A 23591-nucleotide genomic window follows, 5' to 3' on the forward strand; every position below is an offset into this window, starting at 1 on the left:
GACCTCTCTCCATCTGCTGGCCACACACTTCTTGATGCACCCCAGGATGCCATTGGCCTTCTTGGCCACAAGGGCACATTTCTGGCTCATGGTCATCCTGTTGTTCACCAGGACTCCCAGGTCTCTCTCTGCAGACCTGCTCTCCAGCAGGTCAGCCCCCAACCTGTACTGGTGCATGGGGTTATTCCTCCCCAGGTGCAGCACCCTACACTTGCCCTTGCTGAATTTCATAAGGTTCCTCTCCCTCCACCCAACTCTCCAACCTGTCCAGGTCTCTCTGTATGGCGGCACGGCCTTCCGGTGTGTCAGCCATGCCCCCCAGCTTTGTGTCATTGGCAAACTTGCTGAGGGTGCACTCTATCCCCTCATCCAGGTCATTGATGAATATATTGAAGAGGAATGGACCCGTATCTCTTGGATATACTTGGTTTATGTCTACCATAGACATCTTCTTTATTTGGAGTTGGTTTAAAGAATATTTTACAATAATGTTATTTTGATGTTACACCCTGGTCATGCCAACTGTTCCAGTCAAATGCCTATAAGATTGGAAGGAAAGATGAAAAATGTCAGGATTAAAAGTGTTTACTAACCATTATGTTCCAGTGGTCTTCTACTGCCATTTTTGCACCAATATAGAGTAAAAATTCTAAAGAGTAGACCAGCAAGGACATGCCTAAACTGTTGAGAAAGCATGAAAATCTTTAATAGTATACTTCATACAGTTTTGCTAGGTTTGACAGCTTCTACTGTTCTTTCAGGTTTCTGCCTAAATTTCTGCCTAAACATGTCTGTTTTTGGGATCTCACATTTGAAGCATCTGCTTTTTAGCAAAATATGCTAAAAAGCATTGGGAAAAAAAAACCCCACATGTTCAAGCTTCCCACTCGCACAGATAATTCCTATTCTTTTACTGCTAGAATAAGCCCTTCTTTTGTTTCCACAGACATTTTTATCTAGCAAAAGTCCACCTATAAAGAAACCAGTGGGAAATGTTCACCTGAGAGAAAATTAGCTTTGCAGTTTAGGAAAAAAATGAAAGATATTACTGGGGGGCGGGGGAAGCAAAATGTTGTTTATTATTACAGACTTAAAACACACTGTATAACAAATTAAAAAGACCTGTCCAGCAGTGACAACCATAACTAAAAAAACATGTAAAGATATTCCTTAGAAAAACAGGAAAGGAATATGGTCTTATTTTTAGTTTATCCTCTTAACTCATCTGCTTTACCAAAGTTCAAAAATTTCACTAAGACGCAAGTTATCCCGGAATGAACAAGAGAAATTATAGTTTGTAGAAACAAGCCTTAGTATGATATGCCAATACTTGCCATCATGCCCTCGGGTCTTCAGCATGGGGCTTAGCATTTATGTTGACAAGGGAACATTAAACTACCGTGCCTCTTGTATTTAATTGCATTCGTAGTTGGAGTCAGTGCTTCCATATGAGTATGCAATAGCTTATAGGACGTAGCCACCATAAACTGTTGCTCAGAGATTCCGTATGACAGACAGGCTCACAAAAACGTCTTCTCATACAAAAACATGCAATTCAAAGTTATATTTCAGTAGATGCATTCACAGAATTAATTTCTGATAATTTGATCCAATTCAATCATTTTAGATGCTTGGCTTTGTAAAACAGCTCAAAATACATTTTGCTGCCATTTTGCAGCATTGATATATATCAATATAGATTTGAATCAGGAAACAAGCTTTTCAGAATGGGTGTGAATGAGTCAGAACACATCTGACATTAATACATGTACACCTGCAAAGATAAATACACAAAAATATAAAAAAAAATTCCTTGTGATCTCATTTATATTCTCCAAATAATTTATCAGTCAAACAAAGACATACATGAAAAGGACTTCTATTATACTCACTGGCAGTAGCACTGTGACAGAAAAATTATGTTCAGGAAAACAGGATGAACACAATTATGAAGAATAACTTGTGCAGTGTAGTGAAAGAGATAAATTTAAGATCAAAAAAGACTCGAAGCCCTAAAAATGAAGCTAAAACAATACTTGTAGAAGAAGAGTGCCTCATCTTCTCTTACTTGCTTTATAAAGTATTATTAGTTATGTGAGAAAAATAAATTTTATCATTTGTCGTAGCAGTGGTATTGCAACAACAGATAAATCTTAAAACTTTAAATCATTTTCGTTTCCAGAGATCTCTGCCTAATAATAGCCTTACATATCTTTGCCACTCTGAATTGCTGTCAAACAACGCAAAACACTAACTTTCCTTACACCTGAGACCAGGAAAGCGTTAACATTCCATGGAAGTACAACCATATGAACAGATTTTTTTGTAGTTAAAATGGCACAACTCATTTTCACCTCTCTACTCAGAAAGTTTTGCAGAGTGACATTTCTGTTAATGCAGTTATTAAGAATCTTGGTTTTGTACAAAATTTCAGTTATTTCCCCCTAACCTTGAGCATAACATAAAATGGAAGCTGGAAATATTCCCTTCCTCTACAGCCACCGGGGAGAGATAGAGGCAAACCACTCTCACAGACAGTGAAGGGAGACAACAGAAACTAGTTATTATCTCTGCCACCTTAAGCAAAGCTCTGATAGTTACCTGGAATAAATATTAACTATTCTCTATCTTCACCCCATTGTGTGAGCATGGGATTATTTTAAACTCTTCTTCAAATAATAAGAAATTATTAATCCATTAAATAAAGGAGTTTCTTATAGACAGCAATCAAACCCACTGATATATGCACTTTTATACTCACAGATTAACGGATTATGATATAGTGGTTGCAAGCTATCCACATGTGAAGTATTCAGTAGTACTCTGATGAAAACACTGGCAGCTGCTAAAATGCTCACAGCAATGAAAGAAAACATGCTGGATTTTTATCCTTTGCACTATATATAGCCCTGTAGAATGACCTGAGCATGTGAGTTACAGTAATAAAAACTGTTGGCTGTTTTTCATAATAGATGGAGAAAGAGGTTATTGTTGAGAATAATAAATGTGATTCTGAATAGACTTCCCCAGTAAAACATTCATTATGAATGGGTACCAGAGGACAGCCAAAATCTTCACTCATATATAGGCATTAATATTGTGTAAATAATGCACTGTGGTTGCCTTCATGCTTTGCTCTAAGTATCAGCCTGGATCATGATGGGGATAACTTCCCAAGTCATAAACCACACCTGAAGGTTTTTCCTCTAGTTCTTCATCTTCCATACTTACTTCCAAGGGACAATGAGCACTTAACCTTCTTGCTGCAGGATATATTACTGACCAAAGCATGGGGATAGTAACAACTGCTACTACTCTAACAAAGCTATCAGGACAATCCTAAATTATTTTGAAACAAAGGAGAAATACTGCTGCAGTCCAAAGTTACACAGTACCTGATATTCAGTCTTGTAAATTAGTTGGTTTTGAATGGCACTGAATTCAATTGAGCGACCTGGACCTATTGAACTTGTCCAGAGAGCACTTCTTTGAAAGTGAAGGATTTATTTCACCTCTCTTCGCAAAGGCACAGAGGTAAGCAAATTATCAAGTTCAGATTTTTCCTCACATCTACCTTCTACTAATTCAAGTCTGCTCTTTTTTTTTTTTTTTTAGAGACTATTGATAAAAATTCTACTTAAAAATTAGAAAAAAACTTCTTCACTGTGAGGCTGGTCAAACACTGGTGTATGTTGCCCAAAGAGGTTGTGGATATACACAAAACCTGACCGACATAGACAATGTCGTGGCAACCCACTCAGGAACGCTGCTTTGAGCAAGTGGGCTTTGACTGGAAAATCTCCAGGCATGCCAACCAAACTCAACTGTTTCTGTGACTTTATGAAATAATTCCACTTTAAAGCATCTGCTGAACATGAACTCCCAGCATAAAAGCTCAAATCATGATTGTGTCCCCAGAAGAGAATCAAACAGCTAGGAGCAAAAAGACACCTTTGACACTGGAGGCCAGTACAGTATTTCTTGCCTGATACTCTTAGACTTCACTCTGTGACAAAGTTGCTGCTATTGTTGCATTCACAAGGCAGCTTTCTGGGGCAAATGCTGGCATGGAAAAAAAACTCTCCCAGTCTAGGCAATTTCTTTAAATAAAGGTGGTAACATAGCAAGCTTATATCCACTACCTATTTTCTTTTAAAGATGGTTATTAACTGAAGACTCAGCCTACCTTCTTTTCTTGGCTAATCCTTCTCTTACTGAAGGCCTCTCTGGAGCAAGGTAATTGGCCAGTATTTGAAATAACCCAGTTTTGTACACAGAGTTTAGAGGTCACTGTGTGGTCAGAAAGGTATTTCAGTACTGCTTTATTATTCCATTTATAGAAGCCTAAAATAACAGTGTGTAAGCTGTTTTACATCAAGATATTTCTCTCCTGCTTCACTACACAGTTCAGGACAGTCTGTGGTTTCTTCTGGCCTACCTGGGCATGCTTAGCCACACTGAAGGGGAAGGAACTATTCCAAAAGTCAGCTCCTTCCTTATTCCAGGCAACCAACACTGCTTCACTGATTCAAACCAAGAGTAGATTCCTTCTTCTATACATATCCGAGCACAGATGTCAGAAGAGAATTAAGAAGCAGAACCTCTTTCAGATCCATCCCTTCCTTGCCCATCAGTTCAGCTTACAGTGCCAAGCACTTTCCTGCCCATGTAGAGCTCATGAGCGCTCACGAGAGCGCTGGGTGTGAGGAAGACTCCCTTTCCATACATCTTGAATGGCCATAAAAGTCAGGATAGATGTTTGTCATTAGTCATTTAATATCAATAGCTGAGTTAGAGTGTCCGGAACACATAAAATAACAGCACATTTCCCCAAAATCTGGAAGTCAGTGTACATCTAAATGTTTAACCCTTCTTGGATACATGAAAGCTATTATTTAAAACTCTTGTTATTTCATCTGCTGAGGAATTTGGCAAAGCTCATCTCAAATTTTGTGCTAAGGTTTCTTCCTTTGTTTCTTCAGAAACATTTATTCTGTAAAAAAAAAATTATTAGTAGCCTTCTAAGAGGTAGTAAACAGTTTTCAGTACTTCTTGCTTCCCCTTCTACTCCAACTTTCCACTCTTTCAAGTAAAAAGAAAAAGTCCTATAGCCAGGAAGAAAAGGAGACCCAACAGTGGAACATGTTGTGCCCGAGCACTGCCAGAACAGGGACCCATGTGAGATTTGTATTGAACAGTGCCTCTGAATACGCCAGGACAAGAAAAAAAAATCTACTGAAGACTGGACAGTTCTGACAAATTCTGTTATACAGTAATATTTAAATAATATCTTCGAAAACAAAAATGAACACATTAAAGGTACTTGGTTTTATTTCTGTCTGTTTTCACAGCAGTGATGAAAAGCAAGCGGGATGAAGTTCACATTGGGAACTTTGCAGGTTCCTCACAGCTGCTGTGACTACAGACTCGCACTCACACAGCGTCCTAGACCAGAAAGGCACTACCGGGGAAAGGGGAAGGGCAGCCTCAGGAGAGGGATGCATTCCCCACAAGGATATAAATGATTGTGAAGGATAAAGGATCTTTCCTTTTTTTTGGCTGAAGCACCTCAGAAGGAAGAAGGCAGCAAGAAATTATGCTTTGCTTTCTCCAATCTACTCAGCATTTAAACCCTTGTACCTTGGGTGAAGTGATATCTACTATACCTTCTGCATGGCAGAGGTAGGGAGCAAATACTGGAGCCGTCCTTTGCCAGTCTACATCACCTGCTAAAAGGTAAAGGATTTGCCTTCAGTCCTTTCCTCCACCATTGTGCACATTTATCTATTTCCTAACCTTAGTGACCATGGAGAAATACAGACTGTGTGGAAAGTAAAAAATTAGGTATCTAGGAATGCTTAGTACGAGGGACAGGTCACGCATAGTAAGAGGGAGAAGGTGCACTGCTGGCATGACCTGGGAGAAGGGAATGGGACAGAATTTGGCAAAGATAGATATCGTGTGGTGAGAAAGCCTTTAGTATTTCCAGTTACCAGCAGAACTGTTGGCAAAACTCATGTCAGAGTCCTTAAATTGCTGACAACATTTTGTTTCCATTCAATCTGATCCAGCTGCAGCTGGGTGAACGCCGTAGTGAACAAAGTGTTGAAGCATTACTGAGACTTGCCCCGTGTAAGTCAGAGAGGTATTGCCTGTCTAGAGAGGGCAGTCAGAGGACACAGCATGGCTCATAGTGACACATGATAGAAGAGTCCATTTGTTGTCTGTTCCTCCAGTTTGCTATTAGTTGCCTAGATTCACTCTGTTTGCACGTTTGGATAAACTTCAAATAAGCAGTATATGAGGCAGCTTTTCTTCCTGAAGTGCTGTCATGCATAGCTTTATTAATGCCAGCCTGAATTTCTTCATGGCGCTCTACGTCTTACATCCGTTGTGAAGTGAAGCTGATGCAACACACCTGGTAAATGATATATTAACACTAACACATTGACTTGTATGGGCTGCTGTTACTTTCCAGGTAAATGGTTCATTTTTTACACATGGAGTTTTCAGCAACCTGCATTGTGCTCCTACTTCTATTCTGTTGCATTAGCAATGAGCGAAGGCATCTGACTTTAAGAAAATGCCCCAAACAGGTAGTTGACTATATTTCTATACAGAACTTCTTTTAAACTTTTTTTTTCTTTTAGTCGTATACTAAACTGTATCAACTTACTGTTCAAAACGACCACAGAAAGGAGAGAACGAGAACTGGTACCAGGAAGAATATCATTATGATTAATTCCTTGGTTGGATAATTTTGTCTGGTGACAGAGTTGTGATTAAATAGCCATATTAATTATTTATTTAAGACTGTTTAAAATATAGGTCATGGTTCCCAAATGTCTGAGGAAAATGCTTTCCATTAATCTGTACAGAACAAAATAAAGACTGATAGAGTAATCAGCTGTCTAGTCTGCCCTTAAGCATAATTTTTACCTTGCCCTTTACTTCTGTTGAGTCACCTCAAGGCTGAAAATTGCACGTGTGCCTTGGGATGCCCAATTCCCATTCAGCTTCATAGGTGTCCAGGGCCTGTTGGATGTCTAAAGAAATTCTGACATCAAAGTGTCTGACTAATACAGTGGCACCCCAGCTACCCTCAGACGTTCACAGCTGCAGCTGCTGCCTGCCTGCCTGCCTGCCTGCCTGCCTGCGGGGCTCTCTTCTCACTCCCCTCGCTCTTCAGCTGCCAGCCAGCTCTCCCTGCCTGCTCCTCACAGATCTTGCTGCTCAGCCATCGCCATCTTCTAGCTCTCCTCAGTCCTACAATCACATCCGCTGAACAATTGCGGTTACCTCTCTCCCACGTTCCCTCTCTATGAAAGATAAAAGATTGCGCTTCTTAATATCTAGTTTCATGCACAATACAGAATATTTCTGAAAGTGGCGTTGAGCTCTGTTCTCTATAGCAAGCAGGACCAGTCCTCATCCTATGGAGTCTGGTAAGAGTTTCTGGTTTAACTCTCTGGCCTAAGTGTCAGAGCAGAATTAGGCCATTTGATACTAAATTCTCAGGATGTGCCTGAATAAAAATAGTACAAATACTGTGGATTTCAAGTTCTTCATCCATAATATATTCATCTTGAAGTGCACAGCTGCCATGCATATATTTATGTAACTGCTATCTTAGAAATATTTAAGCATTCAGTTCAATTCTGAAAAAAATATTTAGAAAAGTTAAGGAAGGCTAAATGGTGAGAGCAAGCAAGGGGAGACAGTCATTAGACATACGTGTCTTCAGAAGGCAGCAAACCGCTAACATTTTCATGTGAATCACTGAAGAAATATAGCATAGCTAGAAAACGTACAGAGAAGGACAAGGATGACCAGACCAACAGAGGGTAATCTAAGCAGACCACAACTTTTCAGCCTATAATTAGACAGCTTAAGGTGGCAATGATAAGCACCTCTGTGAGATACAGTATTTCACTTTTCACAGTAAAAACAGTTGAGGCAATCCGTAAAATCCTCAAACAGGAGGCTTAAAACAAAGACAATGTGATTAATTTACAGAACCCATTTCCATAACATGTTTTTCAAATCAATAATGTAAGCAGGTTAAAAACAAAGATTGGATAAATTCATGAACAATTGAGACATCAGAAGCTTTTAAACACAGTATGACCTCCAGCCTGAGAGGAGCAGACGCAGCAGAAGCTGGATAAGGATCAGAGAGGACGGCGGCAGCACTCCCTACAAATCCCCTCTCCTGTGCTGTTGTTCACCATCAGCTACTGAGAGCTCTGGTCTCTCCCACCACGGCAGCTGCCGCACACTTGCCCTACCCTGTTCCCAACCTTCAAAGATAAACATGCTGCAAATAACCTGGTCTATATACGCAGTAAGCACCGAGGGCTGCAGGAACACCTCTGCCTCCCTGCTCTGCCCAGCTGATACAGCTATGCAGAACCCTCTTACACCTCCCTCTACTTTTTCCAGATTTCTGTTCCCTTCCTTTCGAAACTCATCTGTGGCAAAGTCTTTAGTATCACATGGTGTTACAACACAAGCACAGTCATATTAATCAGCAATATTTTTATTCCATTGCATCTCTGGCAGGCTCCTGGCAGCGTAGCAACAAACATCCCAGTAACAAATGAGCTTTTAAGTGCACCAGACTTTACTATTCAGCTGCTGGCATGTGGTCTCTGATCAAACCTTAACTTATACAACCCTTGTATAGGCAGCACACCAAGTAGCAATAACAGCAACAACACTAATAAACAATGTAAGACACCGCTCTGACCTCAAGTTAAGAACACAGGTCAACTACCTTCCCAACTATACCAAAATCTATTACTTCAGAGGCTCTTTCCTAAGCTACACCAATACACTACTGAATTACAGTGAGGTAGGTAAGTAGGAGCACGATGCCCATTAAATCTCCATAAACAATTAACTTTCGCAGCTGAGCTCTACAACAAAACACCCTGTCTGCTGCCATGGGATGCTTCTTCGCTTCATGTAGGTCATTGGTGAGGTAATAGACAGTTTTAACCAGCAACAGCAGAAAAGTAGCAAAATCCCAGCACAACACATCCTTTGACAGGTCTTAATAAAAATCAGGTTTATAGCAGAAGAAATTGAAAAAAAAGCAATTACCTCACTTTAATTTATTTTAAATGTTTTTAAAGTATACAGAATTTTACTGCTAAAAGTACCCCAACAAAACATACATTCAATGTAAAAAAATGCCTTAAACTTACCTCTTAGTTTACACTGATTTAATATATTTTTTCTTCTAATTTTCAACTTTCCTTGCATCTTGGGAATATAGTGGTTTTCTCCACCCGCTTCCTTCCTCTCACCTCCTCCCCCTCCAATCTGGCCTCCTTTCCTTCCTTGGAGGTTTTTAAGCTTTAATTTGAGAGTGTAAAGCTGAAAAATATTTGATACAATTTTTTTTTTTAATTAGAGAATTGAGCTCCTCACCATGGTTGAAGCATTTCTGGGAACAGCACCAAAAAGCTGGAAGCTACTGCACTGAGTAGCCACAGCATCTCTCTTAAAATCATCACTCATTTATTTTTCCCAGTCAACTAGTGTTTCAGCAATTTTACTTACAGACATGACTGCAGTTTAGGAGACTAAGGCTAGAAATGAGTCCGAGCCTCTTTGTTCAGTTTTGGAACGTGAAAACTAGATTCCCAAATTCCAGCGTGGGCCCATCTCCAGCTGGAACAGGAACAAGACTCACCAAGTGGGATTTGACAATGTATGAGCTGAGGCTCGCATTAGTCACATTTTCAATGAGCTCAGAAGGGTATTGATGATTATATGTTCTAACTGGAGGAGGTAGTTGTCAGTCTGCCTGCAGCGTGCATGTCACCACACCGGGGAAGGGGAAATGTTTTAAAGCTTGTGTGGGATTGGGCTTGCTGAATGGAGCACTTGGGAAGTCTCCTCTCCTATAATTTGGATATTGTTGGGGAAGAAAAAAAAAAAAGAATAGGTTACATCTAACAATTTAGGCACTGCGCAACGCACGCTCACACTGAGGGGTGTTGAAGAGACTTGGCATTTCCATATGCCAGTGAGCGGCAGCCTACAGCCTATTTTAGGTTTCCATTAATTGACGCTAGGTTGTGCTTTACAGCCTCTATGTATTTATTTGTTAATTCTTGACATAATATGGTAAGAGGTTGCTTTCACCTAATAAAGAACATTTTCCTGATATGGTATCAAGTTTTTGGTAATGCTAAATAAGTTGTATTTTCACTAAATGCTTACAGTTATTTCAGGCGTGCAGATTATAGTAGTCTTCCTCTCCATTCCTTCCTTGCTTGGTCATTACATTTCAGTATTTCCTCTTAAATCAGTCTACTGAACCACTGATTTTTATTTGCTGTTGCTTGAACAACAGCAAATTGCTCCTACAACCCACCTATTTGTGTAAAACTCAGCAATTACTTGTCTGCTCTTTTACACAATCTGTCTACACATTCTTCCAAAGACGGTATTGCCCTTTTAGCTATTACACTGATCACAAACTGGACCTTTCTCAACCAGAAAACAAATGTTTTAGTGTAATTTAGTATGTATATTTCTGTATGCTTAATATGTATTGGACATATAAAAACAGTTTTGAACTAATTTATCCCAAATGAATTAGCTTTTCTTTTTTTTCTCAATCTGAATATGATACATTAATAACTCCTCTTGCTCATGTTTCTAATCTCCAAGTATCTTCTATTTTCTGTTTCCTGCTGTTTACATCATCTGCTGACTTCATTAACATGCTGTTCACTTGCTTTCTTTAATACTATTAATGAAACTGTTAAATAAGGCTGAAACAGAGGCCAATCACTATAGTAGTATATTGGACATGCGGAATGTCATCAGCCAGGTCTTCTGCAGCGCCTAAAAGCCCATCTGTCAAAATCACTCCTTTTAATTCATTTCAATAAGTTATTGTTTGTAGAATTGACTGACGTTTAATTGTGGCATTATCAGAAAGCTGTTTGGAAACCTTGGCATAGAAAAGCTGACTGCTTATGTATGTGTTCTTGCTTAAACCAAACCTACAGGAAAGTTTGGATTTGCTTCACAATTTGTTTTAAACTATTTATTTTAGTTCTCCTTTCTATTTACCTCTTCATACTCACTGTTCCATACCATAGTTTACCCTTACAGATTTGAGATATTTAAATTACCTCCATGCAATTGATAAAACAATTAAGTTGCTTAAACTGCAGAAGAGTACATGATAACAATCAAATAATATTAAATAGAAGATAATATTATTTATTTAAATAGACACACATAGTGTGAATATATATGAATGTAAAACAGACACAAACAGTTCCAAATACATTTCCAGCGTAACTAAGGCAAGCACGAGAGGTGTCTCTCTGTTAAACATCAAAAACAGATAAACACAGAGAAGGAAAAGACCTATTTTACTTAATAGTTACTGGTGACCTGCAAACAGACTGAGAATAAATTAGGCTAGAAATGAGAAGGTATATAACAACCATCAGGAACGTGAGGCTTCAGATAAGTCTTCCAGTACATGTAGCCAAGGCAACGAAACTAATGTCTTTAATACAAAGCTGGCTTGGTTCACGGAAGGAGTTGTCGAGTGGTTGCTTGAGAAGGCAGTGTACCCAGCCCTGATCTCAGACATGCCCATCCCTACCTTCCTTCCAGCTCTACAAGCACAACAGTGAATATCAACAAACCTTAAACCCTAACTTTGTCTTTGAAATTACCGATTGTTCTCAAGCGCATTTTCTTTATAGTGAAAGTCTGAAATTAATACTGCTTGGTTTTGATGCACCTAAATTGCCTCATGAAATCTAAAAACAGGGAAATGGAATTATTATTCTTCATTACTAAGTAGACACAAGCAGCTAAAATTTTGTGTGCCAAAATTCTGGCCTCCAAAACATTAATTATCAAGAAATACACAAGGGGCAAAGCTTCACAAGCAAGGGCACTCCTGAAAACAATGGACTTTAGCACTGGCCAAGGTCTTTGCTGAAAAGCTGAAGTTCACTACTTCTGACACAGAGCAGCTACGTCGGGGTCTGCTGCCTTCCCAGTCACATCAACACAGACCTGGGGAGAAAGGAAATAAACTAGAACACAGGAACACACCCTTGCTATTTGTTCTCCTTTCAGTGCCAAAAAGCTTGGAAATCTCTCATGGGTTAGAAAAGATGGAAAATATTTGTTTCCAGGTCCCCAGATCTATTTTGGATCTGTGGAGTGTCAGAGCTGACAGCAAAGGACAACTGGGCATTTTTGTACTCAAAACATTTTGGGTATATAGGTCATTTCGTTCTGAGGTTTTCATCTAGGAAAACATTTCCAGACATGCAAAAAAATTCAGCAGATCCCTTTTTATACATTAAAAACTAGTCTCAGTTAAAAAGAGTATCAAAAGATTTGCTCATGGATATGTATGAGATTTCATGGAATGAAGTGTTCTTGGTCCTCCTTGGAGCATTCTCTTAAGTTTTTAACTCATCAGTGGAAAAAGGCGCTTTGGTGAAAGGACCTATTTAACCTTTATGGTGTGTTATTTACATAGACTACTCAAAGAAAACTAACAGGGCTGTTACTCTAGGTATGATCTCTTTCTATGGCTGAATAGTTCTTGGCCTCTTGAAAGCACACGATTCATTGTTTTCATCAGCCTATGATCACAATGATACAAAGAAAAATCACAGTAATTATAGAGCAGTCTTCAAAAGAGCTATATTTAATAAGCTATGTTCATCTCTGTTCCAACTCCACTAGCTTCCGTCAAAAGCAAGGATATATTTAACCATTATGTGCTAGCTTGCATAGCTACAATTATCCTTGCGAAAGCAATAATGCTCTAGTCCGTTTAGAGGTTAAACCTTGCTTTCTGTCTGTTATCAAAAATACCCAACAGTTAAAATAAATTCAGAGCGCAATAAATGTTCATAGAGTTCAAACAAAGCAGTCTTTCTGAACTCTCATCTGAAAAAGGCTTAATTAAATTTTTTGCTTTTCAGTTTGACAACAGAAAGGGTAACAAAAGGCAAAAATACACATATATCTGTATGTATGCATGTATAAGCTTATACACAAAAATATTGGCTAGGAATACTAGTCGGCAGTGCATCATCAAAACTCTTTGGTTTTACTAGTTGCCGTAGCATGTAAGAACTACAATTCAACTTCAGAAGTCCATAAGAAGTTGAAAAAAAATGGAAGACAAAAATATACTCTTTGTCTAGAGAAGACCACAATCAATGTATGAGACAGTGGGAGGAGACAGAGAGCTGTGTAGCACAAAGAAAAAATGAGAAAAAAGTTGCTCAGCATACATCTCAGCACATGAGTACATAAACTGAGCATTCGATGTAATCTGTTGCCATCAGCAGGTGGCTTACGTAAACGTTTATCAGTTATGAGGCCTCTGCGAATCTTATTTTGAATTGTTACTGGAAATTTATTTCAGTATAATATGAGCTAACAACAAAAAAGGCTCAAGGCACCAGCATAGCCTGGTGCTATTTTACCTGTTGAATCTGACTGGGGAAAAATAATTCAGACTACCTTGCAGTAAGAAAAGGCTTGTTATTGAATTCAAAGTGCTCACTAACAGTAGCATACAACTTCCAGTCTGGCGTCATTTCAGTCTCACTGATTCTTGATAATTAAAAATACTGTTCACTTCATAGTACATTTTTAACTAAAAAAAAAAAAAAAAAGTAATTTACATAGTTTCTTTCTTATTCTCTTTGCAAACATGCTGTGTTTTGCCACACAAGTGTTTACTTTCCTCTGTCCTGAAGAGGAAGCCTTGAGCACTCATGGGAGGAAGAACATCGCCTAGAGAATTAGATCTATAGAACTGTCATGCAATAATTCACCATTCGGGGTGGGAGGGATAAGGGGGGAAATTTCACATAATAGTTATGAGGGGGGCTAGACAATGGGACCAAACAATAACTCGGATAATATAAAGAGAATAAAATTCAAAGATCCCAACAATCTGCTTTAAGGCCACATCAGAACTCCACATGTCCTTCCTATTATTAAAAAGCAGGAAGTATCATAAAATCCTCCCATCTCATCTACTGCATACAAGATATCCATCTTCCCACACTGCCATCCACTACAGCTCCGAATTATGGTCTTATAAGCCTCAAGATAAAATGTGCTGTTCTTTAAAATCAAACTTTGAAAGCATACATTGTGTTTATAGGCTGGTTCACAGTCACAGGGATCATCTGTGTCTGTGCATATATATGTGAGTGTATGAGACCAGACTACTGAACCTATTGATTAATTTCTAATTAAAAGAGAAGAGAGTGAAGCACTGGGAAAATTCTGAAGCAACCTTGTATTGTGATATGCAGAAGAATGCAAGCTGCAGTTCATTGGTGTCTCCATAGAAACAAGACATATTGGAGGGTGTAAGACATTGTCAGAGGACTAAAAAAATTCAGCTTCAGCAGGAAACAGAAAAGCACCTGAGGGATTTTTTTTAACCAGGAAAACAAAATTAATTATTCATTTCCCATATAGGAAGCATCCGTTTTTTAGATGAGTTACTTAACATACATTAGGATTAATTTACGGACTGGCTAATCCTATGATTTTCTAATCCATAAAATCTGTAGAAAATGCATGGTTACACTTCTAAGTATAACGCCAAAGAGGAATATAAGTAGCCTCTCAATGAATAATTGAAAGCTCTATTCAATGTGCTGGCAATTCTTGCTACCATTTTCACACTTGCTTTAGACACAGTGCTTTACGCATTCATATGAATTGCCCCATATGCAGAACCCTGGCCTGGCCTGTGCAAAAGGTGTCCCCAGGCACCTTTAAAGATGTCCCCAGGCACTGTTAAAGGCAGCGGGGAGAGGTTGCTTCAATAAGACACTACGTTCTAAACCTGCTCAGCATCCCTCCTACTTCAGATGAACAGAGACTCACAGTGTGCAGCTGCAGCGACTATTTTTAAGAAGTTGAACCCACACACAGGATGGACTAAAAAAGGCTCATCTCCTTATGCCAGGCCTGCGGCTATAAGCAGAGGGTTTTTTTCATACGTGACCAAGAAACCTGTGCCAGCTGGTAGCTTCACAAGCTGGGTTGCTGTTCCCTGATTTTCTGCCCAGACCTAGCTACTCCAGCCTCAAGGACAGCCTGCCAGCTGAACCAACCTCAGCACCCTCAGCTCCTCTCCTAAAGATATTCCTTATCTGTGGAGAAGTGCTGGAGATAATTCTATCTCCCTTTCTACTGAAACAAAACTGCTGGGGAAATTATCAGTTAGCAGTTTCCCCACCAAGCCATTTCTGCTCCATTTCCAGAAAAGAGCAGAAAGATGGTCACGCTGCCTCCATCGCCTGGGGTAGAGACGAGGATTACACATTCCCGCTTGTGCTCTGCAAGCAAACTGAAGTTGACAACTGCCGTTAACTTTTGGCTGGAGGTCACCACAGTTTTAGAAGCCTCTCTGAGGGCTGCATTAAGAGAGTGCCTGTCAGACACCAAAAGAGAAAAGGTCCTTCAGAATAATCGGGCCTTTTCCTGGTGGCATTGTGTGCCACGATGCCATGGTGAGGTCTAACCCTTCCACAGCAACTAGTCGCTTTAAGGCTGCTTTGTCAGGAAGATGAGGATTAAGGAATTGGATGAAAACTATGAGACTTCCCAGCTGCAAACAAGAATTAAGGGCTCTAAAAAGATGTACCAGTGAGTGGGAAGGAAAGAAAAGGGTTAAGTTAAAGTGAAAAGAGTTATTTGGGGGGTTTTTGGTGTGCATGTCACACATAACCAAGTTCTGTACAGAGTACCCATGTTAGGAAAAAATATCCAGAGGACTTACTGGAGACTAAGTATTATGCATCTTTTTTTGTCAGTTCTGATCATCATAATAAATATAGAAGCAACAGAGCTCTGCCAGAGGATGCAGACTGATTCTCTAGCTCTCTACAGACCTGCATTGGTATACATCTAAGAACAGAGACAATCCTTTAATTAATAAAGCATGGCATCTTCCAGTCAAATGCCAAAATTGATACAAAACAGAAAAATGAGAGTAAGAGTGATTATGGCTCATTTGTGTCCAGCTGTGCTTTTTAGTATTTGTGGAAAGACAGGAATTCAGAGCAGTATGAATGGATAGTCACCCATTTATACTACAAGTTCGCCAATTTGCGCACCAGAGCTGAAAGCAGTGAACTTGCTTACAGTCACTTATCTTTCACAGACAGGATCACAGACACATTGCTGCCTGCATAGGGTCTCCAGAAAAAGATAAAATTGATAAGCATGCATGCAAAAGAAAAATATTCTAAAAGAGATGCAGAAGATGATGAAGAATAGTTAACATCGCTTATTTTTTCTAAGGAGGGTAAGAAATAAACCCTTGGACTTATTTTTGCTCTTATGAGGACTAACGCAATGACCTTGTAACTGATTTTTGGGCTTCAGACAGTCACTGATATCATCCTACACCTTTGCTTATATGGGCCATTTTTGCCCACATAGTCAGTCTTACTGATGTTAAGGCCATTTCTCAGGCAAGTAAAATTTACTCAAGGAATAAGAGATACTAACAAAAGCATGTTTTTCTGAAGGACATAATGCAGTGCCGCTCCTTTAGAGAATCTCTTAAACTTGTTACATCTAAAGGAAAAGACAAAGAGCTGTGTGATCTCAAATATTCTTGCTTCACATCATTCACTGTGATCATAACTTTATGCCTCCTGATTACTTACAGACACTGATGTAAAATGAGGAAAGACTACAATAATTTGAAGTCTCTCTTCCCCATTCCTGTACCCCTTATCCATTTCACAAACAAGGCTATAAGAAAGGGAAATGATTAGCATTTTTCACGAGTTGTGCTACTTATAAATAAGACTGAAGGGACACTAAGAAACAAGACTCAGAAAAGAAGAGCACACCACACCACCTGATACACAGTTGCCGATGTGTACACCACGATCATATATTACTGCAATTCCAGATTAAATTAGATGGAATGGTGTTGACATATCTCAGGAGAAAATTAGCTATAGCTTACCCAATAAAGTCTTTATTATCCGTGAAGCATGCTTGACACTTATTTTTACTAAGTATGATACTTTATAGGAGGCTATCCAAACACTCTGACTAAATGTTTTATTTTATCACAGTTGATAGGTGCGTTCTTTGATATTAGATCTATTGCATCAAAAGCACATATCTGCACCATGCAGTGATGGAACTTCAGTGTGATTTTGACATTAGTAATACACATTGAGTTCCCAGTAATGACTTAATGTGTCATGCTTACATGCAGGTATGAAGATGGCTTGCACGCTGGACAAACCAGAAAAGACCCTTCCGTAGACTCGCACCAGTTCAGCTAAGAGGCAAATCTATCCCCAGACCTAAATGGTTCAGGTCTACATAGCAAGGACCAGTGATCCTAACACGTTGTTTGGCCCCAGGGCTATGTTATACACATTGCAGAGGGATCACAGATGAATTTTACTTATCTTGGTTCTAGGAACAGTGAGATCAAAGATCTCTGCCGGATCTTCTGTCCCCACAGATGCATACAGACCCAAATTTTCCAGAGATTCAAATTATCTGGGTAGCCAAGGCTGTCTGAGTCAGCACAGGATATATGAAGCTTTAGCACTGTTACTGGTGAAAACACATTGGCCATGCTGGCTGTCATAGAATTTTGTCACACACAGTTATCAAATGTGGGGAAAAAAAACATGAATAACTTTTATGAAAGACTGAAGACTACTGCAGCGTGTCCATCATTCAGGTCAGTGGTTATGGCTGTAGTGTGAGACTGGTGAATAATGAGTTTAATTTCATGCTTTGCCAAAGGCTTCTTAAGGGACATGAGGGAAGTTACAGGCCTCTGTTTAATTCTTAAAATAAGGATAGTGATCTTTTCTCACTTCAGATGTGTGCTTGGATGAAGACTGAGGCAGGCTGCTGTAGTGTGCAACAGGTTCACATTAGTTTGTTCCTCTCTCTATATATATATGTACATGAATGTATGTATACATACGCATGCACAAATACATATGTACATAGATTCTCAGCAATGGACCAATGTCAAGGACCTCACGCAGCAAGTTCAGATAAACATCCCAAGTTCATGTGCTTTCCTAAAATTTGTAGGCAGCACATCTTACTTAGAAGGAGAGATGCTTTTCTAAATATAAACATCTTTACAATATAGTTCTTAAATCCACACAGGACAACATAGTGCAATATTCTTCCTTTAGTTATTTTACCACTTTGGTATATAACATATTGATTGTGAGCATATTTAAGTGAGTTTGTTAGGGTTTTTGCATTTTGTATATTTAATCCAAGCTGCTTTGAACAACTTACTACTTTCCTTAATTAAAATAAAATAAAGCAGAAAAGGGACACATTAATTTTCATGCCAGAGTTGCATTTAGCCCTGAGCACTTTGAGCAAGGCACAGCGATGCACAATATGTTGCATAGCAATTCTGCCTGAGTAAAGCTCCTGATATTAAAGAATAACCATGCATCCAAGAGACAGCCAGCCTCAGACGCAGACAGATTGACACAGCGTGGTGCAACATTTTTGTCCAGAATCTGGAAATGGCTGCTTGTGAAACTTTGGCAAGAGTAAGTCTGCACCATGTGCATCTCCTTGTAAGTTTAATTGTCTGTATACAAGCTATTAGCCTACCTTCAAGAATTACTTTTCTTAACATTTTCCTCATTCTTTTGCAGCACTCTGGCTAAATGAATACGATTAAGTCAAGTAAATGAAAGGCAAACCATGGTAATTTGAGGCTTTTGACCAAGTCTGAAGCCAGAGCTGATGAGTAAGATAGCTAAATAAATAAATAAATAAATAAATAAGTGTTTGGCTCTAAATCAGTACTGCTATTCCACAGGCTGAACTACTCAAGGCAGAGGTTCCTTTAGTGTGGACCAAAGCTCTCCAAAGCTAATGTGTTGATCTCCTGCCATCATTGCACCATAGTGCAGACCTCCTTCTCTTGTATTCCTCATTATTTTCTCTTCACTGTAGTAAATAACGGACTTATGCTTGATGAAAAGAGATATAAAAAACCCCCATATAATAAAAAGTTGCACTAAGAAACAGTGGTCAATCCCACTGAAACTGCATGACAGATCTGCAGCAAAATCAGAGATTTCTTAGAAGAATTTGTACGCTGATTACCTAGTTAGCAGCACTAATCAAGACACCCACAAAGAAAAGGCATTAACTGAAAACAGGCACAGTACATTTCATGTCTCCACCTTGCATTTCAGTGCCACAGCACAATGAATCACCGTGAATAGCATAGTGACGGCTTTTTAGAAGGCATATCTCTCTCTCTGCTAAAAAGGATGAGCACACCATATTATGTCCTGTGCAAGTCTATTCAGATAGTTTAATTGCATAACAAACTGTACAGACTACAGTCTATACATATCACTTGCATGTGTTGTCTACATTATTGTCATCAGTATAGCCCCAAGATACCACAATCACACTTTTTCTTGGTGTCTAACTTTCTTTGGAATTATACAGTTTTCTTGGATATTAGCTTTGGGTTGGTTTCATAGAAATCATAATTTAAATAGGCACAATGTTCATTCTCACATATATGTAGGCTACATGAGGCTACATGTAGGCTTCTGTGGACTTAACACATGTGTCATTGCCAGCAGGAATCTGAAAACCTGCATAGTTCTGCCATTGCTGTGGGACCTCTTTGAGGATGTGAATCATTTTGTTCTCTTTATGTGCTATCAAGTTGAGTGAAAGCAATCTGGAAGATAGTCTACACCAATACATTGCAGAGCAACTCACATCCGAGGACACGGTCAAACCTCCACTTGTGAAGGAGATGTGCTGCCTGGTGCTCCCTTCAAGGGAAGCCCTTGGGAGGACAAGATGCTGTGCAGTGCCCTGAAAGCAATCAGACTAGCTCCCTGCTGGTGAGGCATTTCTCCTCGACCTGGAAGATGTTCCCTGTGAGCAACTGGGGCTGGGCCCCTCTCTGGCAGTAGGGAAGGACCCTCATCCCCTCTTTGTGGGCTGAGGTGAGGACACAGAGCTACACAGGCTGCTCTGGTGCCCATTTGCTCTGTTTTCTACCATGTTAGATACCATACAACCTCACATGGTCTGGACCATACCAAAAATGGACCAAAAAAAGGCAAGAACGGTATTGCTGCTACAAATATATTTTTCCTCATATTGAAATGCTTTGGAAATAGTTGATCCAAACTGTCAAACTTGAGGATTTTTCTCTAAAAAACCTACAGGAGAATAATACTTAAAAGAGCATTTTTATGAACTGAAACACTATGAAATTTATCAAAATATAGCTATTTTGAAATACTTCACTAAAAACTGGGTTTCCCCACCTGGAATTTTTCTATGACACCTTTGAAAACCCATGCAACAAAATCTCCAAAGACATCAGAATAAAACAGATTAGGTTTAAAACAAAAGAAATTCAGGACAACTTTGAAATTTGAGATCAGGGTTTCATTTTTCATCCAGGTCAGCCCTCCACTCTTTCCCTCTCATGAGAAAAAGGCAGGATGCAACTGCAGAAAAAGCTTACAGTACTGAATTTTCTATTTGGTTTGCCTACACATCATTACCTACACACCATCCATATTACCTCAGGCTCTTTAAACTGCTGCTCCATGCTGTGATAATCAGATATATTAAGAACTTTTTATTTTAAACATTTTTAAACACAAAAAAAAGCACTGTACAGGGTGCTGGTGCTCAGGCCCTGGCAGCGGGGGCTGAGGGGAGGCCTCTGTGAGGAGAGGCCGGGGCTGCCCCGGGCCGGACACAGCCGGTTCCAGCCGGTTCCAGCCAACTCCAACCAACCCCCCACAAGGCTGAGCCCTGCAGCCACGGTGGGGGCACCTCGGGGAAAGTGTATTTAAGAAAGGGCAAAAAACGCTGCACAAAAGTGAGGAGTGAGGAAAAAAAACAGTGAGAGAAACAGCCCTGCGAGCACCCAAGTGAGAGAAGAAGGAGGAGGAGAAGGTGCTCCAGGCACGGAACAGACATTCCCCTGCAGCCCGTGGAAAGGACCAAGCCCGTGAAGACCCCAGGCAGAAGCAAGTTTATCCTGAAGGACTGCAGCCCGTGGAAGGACCCACACAGGCAGAGATGTGTGAGGAGGAAGGAGTGGCAGAGAGGAGATGTCACGGACTGACCACAACCCCCATTTTCCCCATCCCTCTGCACCACCTGGGGTGGGGGAGGCAGAGGAGTCGGGTATGAAGGAGCGAAGCTGAGCCTGGAAAGAAGGAGGATGCCAGGGGGAAGGTGTTGTTTTCATTTGCCTTTGTTTCTCACTATCCAAACCTATTTTTAATTGGCAGTAAATTAAATTAATGTTCCCCAAGTTGAGTCTGTTTTGCCCATGATGGCAACTGGTAAGTGACATCCCTGTCCTTATGTCATCCCACAAGGTTCTTCACCTTATTTTCTACGCAGTCCGGCTGAGGAGGGGGAGTGAGAGAGCGGCTGGGTGGGCGTCCGGCAGCTGGCCAAGGTCAACCCACCACAAGCACTGAAATTAGAAATATATATTGTTCTAGAAATTAAGTACCGCATCACATCAGCTATTTTGTTGACTAAATAAAAAGCACCGCTTTAAATCATCAATAGAAAAATACCTCACAATTGTAGAGGTTTGTAGTTGTAGCTAAGAACTACAGAAGAGGTTAACAGCTGAATATTTATCTGCCTTTTATAACAACCATATTTCATAAAATTGTTAAATAGCTCAGTGGAAAATACACTGCTCCTCGTTATTTCTGCAGACTGAAAACGGTGAAAGCCTTCCCCTGCTCGAGGTTATCTAGCAAGCTTTTGATCGCAGCATAGCAAAACGGATCCCAACATTCTGCCTAAACAACTAATTTTGGTATTGGAAGAGGCATATTTAACCCCTGTAGTACATCAGTGGCAAGTGAAAGAAGAACACCATAAGCAGAGTAGGTGGGGAATGGGACATTTTGTATGAGTTAACAATCTAGTCCAAGCTAACACATAGGGAAATCAAATCAACTCTCCAGACTAAGCCTTAGTTACAGCGATGTAAACTTGGAATAATTTAAACTAATGCCTTAGTGATTCAAAAGATAATCTGCTTTATACAAATGCAAAATCGCTAACTCCTCCACCAAACCAGATCTCAGGTCTTACAAGAAGACGATCTATAAAAATGTTCTTATTAATCTACATGAATCAATGTCGTCTTCCCGAAAATAAGGATCTTTCCGCTCTCAATTCAGATTTATGCTTACTTCTTGGGCAAAGAGCTTACTTTTTTTTTCCTCCCTCAACAGCATATGCTACTCATATCTTATTACCACAATACATCTGTCCAATATCTTTTATTCTTGCAATATACTAAGCTCTTTTCTTCATTTAATGTTGTCATTACCAGTGCAACACCACTTTTTGTTTTATTCTTGTTATAATAGAGAGAAAAGAAAGCTATAAAAAAGTCCCCAGAAAAAGTCTCCAGCTAATACAAGATTGTTATAATTCTGATTTGTCCAGGTGCCTCTTGATGCATAAAATGTGTGAGGAAAACCAAGTGAGTTTTAGAGTATGTATTTTAAAACATTCCACAAGTATTCTCACTAATATTATATATAACCTGGTTTTGAATACATAAAGAACAGCTAACAGATTCTCCTGGCTTCTTAGTTTACCCCCTAACCCCATGAATATGATTTTTAAGAGATGCTTTTTGCAAGTCAGTAAGGGTCAAGGCTGTAGCTTTAGGCAGCAACGTGTTGAGCCGGAAGAATCATGTTTATGTCTTCTAGGTGGACATCAGGGTACTCTTACATCAGATTTTGCCAACTAGTAAATACCCCAATGATTTGACTGAGAGGATCTATAACCTTTTGCTAAAAAGCAAATGAAAATCACACAAACATCATTTTGAAACCAACCTATGGAATATTCAGTGAGGTGTCTGAATCTATTGATTCTGTAGGTTTAGGGAAGGTTTGGTAGATCGCTACTTCCCTTTACTTGGGCACAACTTTATTTTATTTCTCTCATGTGCTATACAACTTCTCCATAAGAGTGTCCTTCATTTGAAGAGAACAGCTGCTAGCACAGTAATCACAGTGTCCCCTTCTGTGTCGGAAACAGTAGCTAGGAATCCTGTTCTCAATTGTTATTTTTCTGTTCATGACGCATCACAGCTGCATGAATAAGACCACTTAAATTTAAGCATGAAAACATTAACTTAAAATGTTTTGTTTGGAGGAATCTCTATTATTCAATATCCAATATTGTTTTGCTCTGTTCACAGGTTTCAATGTCTCTGAAAAAATTTCAACGACATCAGCTTTGTCTGAGTTCCCTTGAAGCAGGGGCGCAGGTGCTGTATCCACATGACCATGAGCTATGCAGTCCCCCAGCCTGCAATTCCATGGAAATATGATCTTTTCATAACCAACTGACTACGCCAAATTGGATTCTTAATGGCACACTACCTGGAAATTCAAGTGCAGCCTCTTATTTTCAAAGTAACCCATTTGAAGACTGACGGTTAAACTTACTTGTTATCACCACTTAACATGAGTGAA

General features: G+C 39.6%; 1 protein-coding gene across 35 annotated transcripts in view; it reads right to left on the reverse strand.

Annotated features, from left to right (window-relative positions):
- Positions 1-23591, reverse strand: part of DLGAP2 (DLG associated protein 2) — a 480112-nt gene that overhangs the window by 310861 nt on the left and 145660 nt on the right. For 7 of the 35 annotated variants that reach the window (XM_074581672.1, XM_074581670.1, XM_074581669.1 and 4 more), the window contains exon 2: positions 9210-9381. The exons of the other annotated variants lie outside the window; for them this stretch is intronic. In XM_074581672.1, coding sequence (XP_074437773.1) covers positions 9210-9381 — 172 coding nt within the window. The remainder of the gene's footprint in view (positions 1-9209; positions 9382-23591) is intronic. 35 annotated transcript variants of the gene reach the window in all.

Source organism: Larus michahellis, chromosome 3, assembly GCF_964199755.1.
Source record: "Larus michahellis chromosome 3, bLarMic1.1, whole genome shotgun sequence".
NCBI lineage: Eukaryota > Metazoa > Chordata > Aves > Charadriiformes > Laridae > Larus > Larus michahellis.